Raw genomic sequence first — 9,412 nt, forward strand, 5'->3', positions numbered from 1 at the left:
TAATTTTATTTAAAAAAAAGGTAAAAATATAAAACACAACCATCTTAAAAAAATTGACTTTTTGTAACACATGCTGATGCTGAAGCTAAATAAATCATTCTTAATCGATTGGATTTGCAACTTAGATTTATGAAAGTTGAGGTTGAATGGAATCAAATGATCATGCTATTCATTTGAGCATCTCCACCAACCTACCCCAACTTGTTGATTGGTCGGACAATTTTGACCCCAGCTTATATAAAAAATTCATAATAATTCATATTATTATTCATAACTAAGAAAGTGGTTCTTTTTTCTTTCTTTTTTCCAAAAACGTTTCTTGGTGTAGTTGGTACTCACTCACCTCTCTGTCTTGGCATACCAAATTCACCTCTATTTAATATCTTTCTACTTTCTCATTTTCTCCCACATACACCACACCTTAGATTTTCGCTGATTCTATTCGAATTTCAATAAAACCAGGTTTGCATTAAACCTACTATTTTTCTTTCTTTTTTTGTTTTTGTTTTTGTATTTTATGTGCACTTTAGTTAGTGTATGATCGATTGATGGTACAAATGAGTGATCATGATTCATGAATCTATCTTCTTTAGTTTGTGTTGTGGTTTTCTGAGAAATCTATAAGATAGTGTTGTTGATGATCTGGGCTTTACTTCTAGTTTCTCGCTGATCATGCCATCATTATTAATGACGTTGGATCATTTTTTTTTGTGGTACTAGTTTGCATTTTTGCATGCAGCTTTTTCAACTTGGTTGCTGAATAATTTTTGTAAAGAATTAGAAATATTTGAGAAACAAAAAAAAAATTGCAGGACTGTTATTCACATATATGTACAAATTTAAGGAAACAAGTACCTTTTCTGGGGATAAAGTAATCTGTTGTGATTCTTGGAACTAGAAGATTCCTCTTTCTCCATACATATTTATTCTTGGAATATGCTTAATCTGTTTACACTTTACAGCTCATGTTCTTCAGAAATTAGAAGAACCTCATGCTGTTTTCTTTCTTCTTTTATGATTCTTTTCTGGAGTGAATTATTAACCATCATTGAGCAGGAAACAAAAAATGGCTCCACCGAAGACGAGAATAGGGCTTGCAGGGCTTGCTGTAATGGGGCAAAATCTTGCTCTCAACATAGCTGAGAAGGGCTTTCCCATTTCAGTATACAACAGAACCACATCCAAGGTTGATGAGACTGTGGAACGCATCGAAGCAGGAAGGAAATCTTCCCGTTTACGGCTACCATGACCCCGAATCCTTTGTTCAGTCCATTCAGAAGCCTAGGGTCATAATAATGCTTGTTAAGGCCGGTGCACCCGTGGACCAAACCATTAAGACCCTTTCAGGATACTTGGAGAAAGGGGACTGCATCATTGATGGTGGTAATGAATGGTATGAGAACACTGAGAGAAGAGAGAAAGCTATGGCTGAATTAGGCCTTCTCTACCTTGGGATGGGAGTTTCGGGTGGCGAGGAGGGTGCTCGCAATGGTCCCTCTTTGATGCCTGGTGGTTCCTTTGAGGCCTACAAATACATAGAAGACATTCTTCTCAAAGTGGCAGCTCAAGTCCCCGACAGCGGCCCATGTGTGACATATGTTGGTAAAGGTGGATCCGGTAACTTTGTTAAGATGATCCATAATGGAATTGAATATGGTGATATGCAACTAATCGCCGAGGCTTATGATGTGCTAAAATCCGTCGGGAAGTTATCAAATGAGGAACTACAAAATGTCTTTGCAGAATGGAACAGGGGAGAACTCCTGAGCTTCCTGATTGAAATCACTGCAGATATATTTGGAATTAAGGATGATAAAGGAGATGGATATCTGGTCGACAAGGTTCTCGACAAAACCGGCATGAAAGGTACCGGTAAGTGGACTGTCCAGCAAGCTGCTGAGTTATCAGTTGCTGCACCCACGATCGAAGCTTCTTTGGATGCTAGGTTCCTTAGCGGATTGAAGGAGGAAAGAGTTGAAGCTGCAAAGGTGTTCAAATCCGGTGGTTTTGGCGATATCTTGAGTGATCAACCAGTAGACAAGCAGAAGCTGATTGATGATGTTAGGAAGGCTCTTTATGCTGCAAAAATCTGTAGTTATGCACAGGGAATGAATCTGATCCGTGCCAAGAGTATCGAAAAGAGTTGGGATTTGAAGTTGGGTGAACTTGCCAGGATCTGGAAAGGTGGTTGCATCATAAGAGCCATATTCTTAGACAGAATAAAAAAGGCATATGACAGGAATGCTAACCTCGCTAACCTCCTCGTGGATCCGGAGTTTGCGAAGGAGATCATCGATCGCCAATCGGCCTGGCGCAGAGTCGTGTGTCTTGCTATCAACTCGGGCATCAGCACGCCCGGTATGTCTGCTAGTCTTGCTTATTTTGACTCCTACAGAAGAGAGAGATTGCCTGCTAATTTAGTGCAAGCTCAGAGGGACTATTTTGGTGCACATACATACGAAAGGACTGACATTGAGGGATCTTTCCATACCGAGTGGTTCAAGCTTGCTAAACAGTCAAGAAGCTAGATTTCTGGTGCTTGTAATGTAATGTAATGCAATGCTTTGTGCTGAGTTCATCATGAATAATTGAATTGAATTGAATTGAAGAAGCACTTCAATTTCACTTTGTCTATGTTAATTGCTTGGGTGTTGTATGATTTGGTGATCCTTCTTCTGAATGTTTATGATTTGTCCCCGTTGACTAAAGTCTTTTTAGTTGTCAGGAAATAATTATCTTTTTCTAATTGATGTTTTTCACCCCTCCATTAGTGATAATTAGCTAGGTGCAAACTGTTTGGGGTAACAAAAACTTGTAGAGCAAATGACAAAATTGAATTTCTGTTTGGCTTGTGATTTGGTTCTCAGCTGTCAACATTCAAAGTTCAAACAGTGAATCTCCTTTGAAATATAATCTTTGTCATTTCCAAGTTGAAATGATGCTGCATCCCTCCACTTTCAAGTTGTTCATCCCTGACAAATCTAAACACTTCTCTTCCTATACAAATATACTTCAACAACTTTCCCAAACAAACTGGTTGAAGGGTCTCCACCACCACATCTTAGATAGGATTGTTAGTATGTAATCTATGAAAACAGAAATTCTTCCATATTTCTAGGAAATTTTTTAATCCCAAAACATTATTAGTACACTGAATACTGAGTAAATGGTCAAATTAGTCCCTGAAAAATCACTCGTTTTTTAAATTGGTCCCCGAAAATTTTTTTTTAATCAAATTCGTCCTTTAAAGATTTTAACTTAGTCATGTTAGTTCTTCCGTCACTTTGTTTGTAGATGATGTCAAAATTTGCTAATGTGACACGTTAAGCGACACCCCAACACACACCTAGGAGTCTTAATTGACTATTAACATGATTAATTTATGAAATTAAATCAAATCAATTTTAAATTAAGGGATTTCAATGATTCAAGTTCTCCCCTCAATTAAGTTTTAATTTGATCTAATTTCATAAACTTATTATGTTAATAGTCAATTAAAACTCCTAAGTGTGTGTTGAAGACTTGGAGTGTCACTTAACGTGTCACATTAGCAAATTTTGACACTATCAATAAATAAAGTGATGGAAAGACTAACATGACTAATTTAAAATCTTTAAAAGATAAATTTGATTAAAAACAATTTTTGGAGACCAATTTGAAGAACAAGTGATCTTTCAGGAACTAATTTGACCATTACTCTCTAAACCTCGCATAAAAAACATAATAGCTATTAATTAATTGTATATTTAAATTATCTTTTTTTTATTAACAAAATACAGAGATAACCCGTGTTATTTGTTAACAAAATATTAATGTTTAAATGGTTTTATGTATGAATAGGAAATTATTCTAATCGTACTCCTATCCCGTCTCCTACATAAATATTCGTATTTATGTATAAATACATATATTATTTAACTTGTTTTTAATGTATATTTTGTATTTCAATATGTATTCTATATAAGTAATTAATTTGGTGGCTGAAATTTTGTGTGTCTTGGTAATATGGTTGTATTCACATCAAGCATGGAAAATTGATTAAAATTGTGGCTAACCATAGAGAAGCAATACCAATTTTCTATTTTATTTCTTTTTCTTAAACAATCTGAACATCATTATTCGTTTGAATTTAAGAGAGAGAGGAAAATAATCAGTATAAATTAACAAGAGGAGGACTATGTACGTTTTGAAGAGTGGTCATCAAGCCAAGAAATGATGTCACCAAAGACCTGATTTATTAGTTCATCAGGCTCTCCCTCAAGAAGAGAATGGTAAGCATCCTTGTAAAGTTTAAGTGTCTTGTCTGAACTTTTTGCTTTCTCAAACAAAGCTTTGCTCACTGATGGATCAGTCACAGTATCATTCTCCCCATGAAGGATTAATATTGGCAAAGAGACCTGTAAATTACAGCCATTAGAGGTGAAGATGAATTAATTTCATTGCAGTGCTCTCAACATGAGTAATTCCCGCATGCTCGTGAAGCACATTTAATGCATGCTTCTGGAGTAATAACAACCATGCATTCTTATTTTTAATATAACTTTTAACTAATATAAATGATAATGAGTGGTTATGGTTACTCCTGAAGAACAAATTAAATGTGCTCGAGGACCATGCAAGTCTTTAATGCTCAAAATAGTATACGGAAAAGAGGAGGGAGAGAATGAAATTTCATATCTAAGCAGAGATTCAGTGGATCTAAGATCATTCTCAGTAATATAGTCTTGATGATCAAATATTAGGATAATAAGGCCCTGTTTGGTAATTGTCTTATAAAAGAACACTGGGAGACATACCAGTTTGAAAAAGAATACAGATACAAAATCAGATAGAATGTATGTCTTGAGACAAAATTTGCCTAATATTTTATTCACCCAAAACTAGAAAAGGTAAAATCAGAGACAAATACACAATTTTTCAATCTTATATTTAAATTTTATATACCGAGACACTAACCAAACAGGAAAGAAAATGTTGTAATCAAGCTTATTGACTCGTGTGAGGCTGCTAGCTACAGAGTAAGGGGATTTCATTATTGACTCATGTGGACCGATGTAGTGGTTCAAAACTTTACATGCAAAACTACAGTTAGCTCTTATCTAGTGAGACGAAGGATTAAAAAGGAGATTGTTGAGTTGTAAAAAACATGGAAATGAATTCATTTGCCATCTTTCCTTTTATTTTAGATCAATTTAAACATGTGATCAGAGTAAATAACCCGAGAAACTAAAGTTTCCTTAGAAGAACCTATATCTATATTCAGCTACTCTAAGAAATCAAAGGGTGTTTTGAATACCTAGGTTAGAATTGCTTCACATTAGTTTCAACCATCTAAGTTTTTTAAATATGATTTTTTGCTACTCGCTACATCTCACTGCCACAAATGCTCAAGCTTCTGTTTTTGGTATATCAAGGAAAAATAATCCTACTTTGGACAATTATCTTAAACCATATTCAAAACGAAACCACCAGATAAAGCATAAATTTCTGTTATGAAATTAAAAAAAAAAGGTGAAGAAGAACAAGAGATAAACTAAGTCAAAATATACAGGCAAGAAACTGAGATCAATTGCCATGACTGTTAAACGTAAAAAATTAATATTAAGATAGTTAGGTAGAACATAGTGAAGAGGATATGAATTGGAGTTAAGAAGACAATACAAATTCAAGTAAAGTAAAAAAGCTTGCTTTCTACAGAGTAACTATTGCTTTTAGAAAACAGGTATCAGAGCCTGGCAGGAATTTCCATTGCCATAGATAATAAAAGTCATATTAGAAATAGAAACATTTTTATTTGATTATATAACAAGACTCCTAGGTCAACATTACTCCAACAAAGTAGGGTTCAAGCATGTCATTTATTTTCAACACTAGAATAATTTTTTTCCAAATAGTCTACAAGCTAAGGATAGATTTTTTGAGACACTTAAACAACAAAGGCTAGACTGGTTTGAAAGTTGAAACTTACTTCTTCCAAACGATCGTCTATTTCTTGAGTAGTTCTGAGCATTTCTAAAGCAGTCCACAAACGTGGTTTATCCTTGTACGCAATAACATTATACGCTGTCTGTAGTGACATTAAAAAGGTGTCAGAAGATATTAACACATGTATTATGAAGAGAATTAAACTACAAAGTTGGACAATAACAGTCAAAACTAGGAGCAGAAGGAAAGATGACACTAATAAATTATGCTAAATTGCAACATACAAACCTGTTCTTTCTTTTTCAACTCTCTGAAAGCTGCCTCTGCTAAATCCTTTTGCGGAACTAACTTCCTCTTCGGAAAAACATTGGCCATAGCAATCAACATTTGAGTGACCAACTTTGATGGAACCATATCGTCTGCAATCTACACAGAGCATCTGGTCAAAGAGAGATCATAACAAAGAGGACCAGAGTTCACCTAATTGATTAAGCACTCAATAGTAATAATAATAATTTACTTTACACATAGGTGCAACAAGAACAGCACCGTCCCAAGCCTTAGGTTGTTTCAGGTGCATCTTTAGTGCAACAGCACCACCCATTGATTGTCCAAATATGAAGGTACGAAGAGAATGAAACTCTGGATTTTCTGCAAAATAATAAATCAAATCTTTTGAATGAATGCAGTCACAGAAGGATCAAAACTCTCAGTCTCAATGTTTTTAACTTGTTTCCAGCATAAAATACATATAACAATAAATTTGCAATTTCATAAATAATGAACTTTCATTATTTCCATGTTAAGGCAACCTGTTTCCAACAAGACACATTTGAAAAAGTTACATACATCCCTTTGAACTGAAAATGAAACTATTGAAGAGGCTTATAAGTTTTCTTATTAGAAACACAAATCAAAGTTTACCGGTTCACTATTAATTCCTAGTGATTCAGTTTAGAGAACTTCAAACTGACAAATACACTTAAGCTACTGCATGAATTGGAAGACATGGTATAGAAGCTTCAGTCAACTAATAAAGATGAATGAAAAACTTCAACCTGATGAATTAGGTTTTCACGAAGCTCAAGAATTTTTCTCGTTCCACTTCAAACACAGGTGAGACACCAGAACTAGCTCCTCCTTCTCAGACCCTCAATTATAGAAAAAAAGAAATCTAAAGTTCCGGGACTCTAAATTTTCACATTCACTTTGGACCGTTTGATGCTTTAATTCTAGTTATGCTATTGCCTAAGACCGCTGCATGAAATGAACCATTAGTTGACACTCATTCCTTCTGATATCCTCTTTGAACTTTCTACTATTAAGCATTACTTCATACAAACTAATTTATAATGATAGAACAGAAGTAAATATTATGCCATTCTAATCACTTTATCTAAAGTACAAAAACCACCAACCAGGAGATATCATATTTGATCTACTTTCTGAGGAGAAACTAATGGCATCTCAACAGATTTATGACAGCAAAATTAACACCGACTGAAATTCAAGACAGAGCAGATGGTGAGAATTTAATTACCTTTGATTTTGGAGTAATGTTCAATGACATTGTCAACAAGACCATCAAAACTAGGGATATAGCCATGGAGGCCTTGTGAAAGGCCAAATCCAGGATAATCCATAGCAAAGACTCCGTATCCAGCTAATGCTATCTTCCTAGCTATGCCTGAAAATAATTCCATGACACGTTTGAGTTGCTAATTCACAGCATTACTGCTCTAGTTAATTGCAGATACATGTTATTAATACCAGGAACATGCCTTCAAAGAAAAAAGTGCAGGTGTCTCCATATCCATGACAGAAAAACACTGTTGCTTTTGGCTTGGATGCCTCAGGAAGCCAACTCTTACAGAATATTTCAATGCCCCTTGAATTCACCTCGTATGACTGTTACATTGCATATCAGATACCCATCAATCATCGTATGACAACAACTAAACACGATAAAGACAACAAGCAATGAATAGTATTAAGCCGTTTTTCTCACCTCTTTCATTTTTAGTCCATCACATGGAGTCTGCAAAATAGAAAATAAAGGAATTAGATTATGGTTTTGATAACTAGTTTAAAAAGTTTTTCTAAAAAAAATCATACAATAAATAAACTCAAAACTTTTAGGCTTTCAAAACAAAAATAAATATATTCTACATTTAACACCTTAACAAGTGCCTTTAGCGCAATTGGAAGTAAAATTTAACTAACTTTCGCATGACATGGCACTTTGGATGAGGTGATCACTTCACAAAGATGTTCATACCAAAAGCCAAGATTATGTAAATGTCAAAAAGAGTAACGAAAAAAATAAGCAGGCCAAAATACTAGAGCTCCATTAAGAGTTATATATATTTATATGTATGAATGAACCTCTAACTACCTAGTACTTCCACTGTCTTAATCATCACAAGGTCATTATAGGGGACACCACAGTTTCTCTCAAATACCTAAAAAAGTTAGACCTTGGCTAATTCCTTCTCACACTTTAAACCATTAATGGAGTGGCCAAACTGCCACATGATACTGTTACTAGTACCAATCACAAAATGTTTTTATATCCACCTCAACCAAAACTGTTGAATTGAAGCAGATCCCAACTACTCCTGTGCCACCCCCAATTAATACCCTCTCAATAAAAACAAACACACACACACACACACACACAAGATTTATTACAAATACCTAACAAGAAACAATTTTTTTTTTTTAACAAAGAAATTATTGGATTCATAAGAAAACAAAAGATAGGGGTACCTTAAAGAGTATATGGTCAATATTAAGCTGAATATCTTTGAAGGCTTCACGGGCACGTCTTCTAGCGGGTGCTTCATCCATGTTAGAATCTGCAATCTTCTGCAATTTAGCATCAACGCCAGGTAGCTGCTGCTTCATGCTGCAAAATAATAACTTATCCTCTTTCCTCTTCTTTCTCTTCCTCTGGATACCAATTACTTCCTTCAATTCTACACCGTTCCAAACACTTCCGATAAATAAATCGTTAACAGAAAGGGGAAAAAAAATTACATCAAATTTGACTCACGGCCTAAAAACGGAAATAAAGTTTTCGGGAATGGAATATTATGGTACTTTATTAAATTAAATTTTGCTTTTTCTTAATTTTCAAAGTACCTACCATTCAATTCCGGAGGGTGGCGAAGCTTCGTGGGAGTGAGAGCCATTTGAATTTAAAAATATTTTTATCTATTTTTATTATTGGTGACAACATGGAAGGAGATTCCAAAAAGGAAGGGAAATCTGAGTGACACGGGAAAAAGAAAATGACAGCCAGAATAATAAAAGAGAAAAGATCAAAACAATAGTACAAATTTCATTTACGTATTTACCACCCCTGAGTTCTTTCATATCTACATTTTGGCCCCTCTAGTTTGAAGAATCACATTTCGTACCCTTGCTTTGCGAAAATAGAATGAAACCCCAAACTCGTATACATTAGTATTTAAATAAAAAAGTT

At 34.7% G+C, this 9,412-nt stretch overlaps 2 protein-coding genes across 3 annotated transcripts; one reads left to right on the top strand and one right to left on the bottom strand.

Moving 5' to 3' along the window:
• LOC107622388 (6-phosphogluconate dehydrogenase, decarboxylating 3-like) lies at nucleotides 1,057-2,853 on the top strand. The gene is given in 2 exon segments (XM_016324262.2): nucleotides 1,057-1,207; nucleotides 1,209-2,853. Coding segments are annotated over 2 exon segments (1,461 nt in total). The 5' UTR covers nucleotides 1,057-1,066; the 3' UTR covers nucleotides 2,529-2,853.
• On the bottom strand, nucleotides 4,060-9,233 carry LOC107622427 (caffeoylshikimate esterase). 2 transcript variants are annotated; one of them, XM_016324304.2, is made up of 9 exons: nucleotides 9,074-9,233; nucleotides 8,695-8,903; nucleotides 7,934-7,963; nucleotides 7,707-7,833; nucleotides 7,466-7,612; nucleotides 6,446-6,576; nucleotides 6,214-6,351; nucleotides 5,969-6,067; nucleotides 4,060-4,397 (listed from the first exon to the last, which is right to left on the bottom strand). In XM_016324304.2, the coding sequence occupies exons 1-9, from the start codon at nucleotides 9,117-9,119 to the stop codon at nucleotides 4,176-4,178; spliced, it is 1,149 nt and encodes a 382-aa protein (XP_016179790.1). In that variant the 5' UTR covers nucleotides 9,120-9,233; the 3' UTR covers nucleotides 4,060-4,175. The 2 variants fall into 2 exon arrangements, with proteins under 2 accessions (XP_016179790.1, XP_020969771.1); XM_021114112.1 differs by lacking the exon at nucleotides 9,074-9,233 and adding an exon at nucleotides 8,981-9,000.

The sequence above is a fragment of the Arachis ipaensis genome, chromosome B10 (genome assembly GCF_000816755.2).
Source record: "Arachis ipaensis cultivar K30076 chromosome B10, Araip1.1, whole genome shotgun sequence".
NCBI classification, from domain to species: domain Eukaryota; kingdom Viridiplantae; phylum Streptophyta; class Magnoliopsida; order Fabales; family Fabaceae; genus Arachis; species Arachis ipaensis.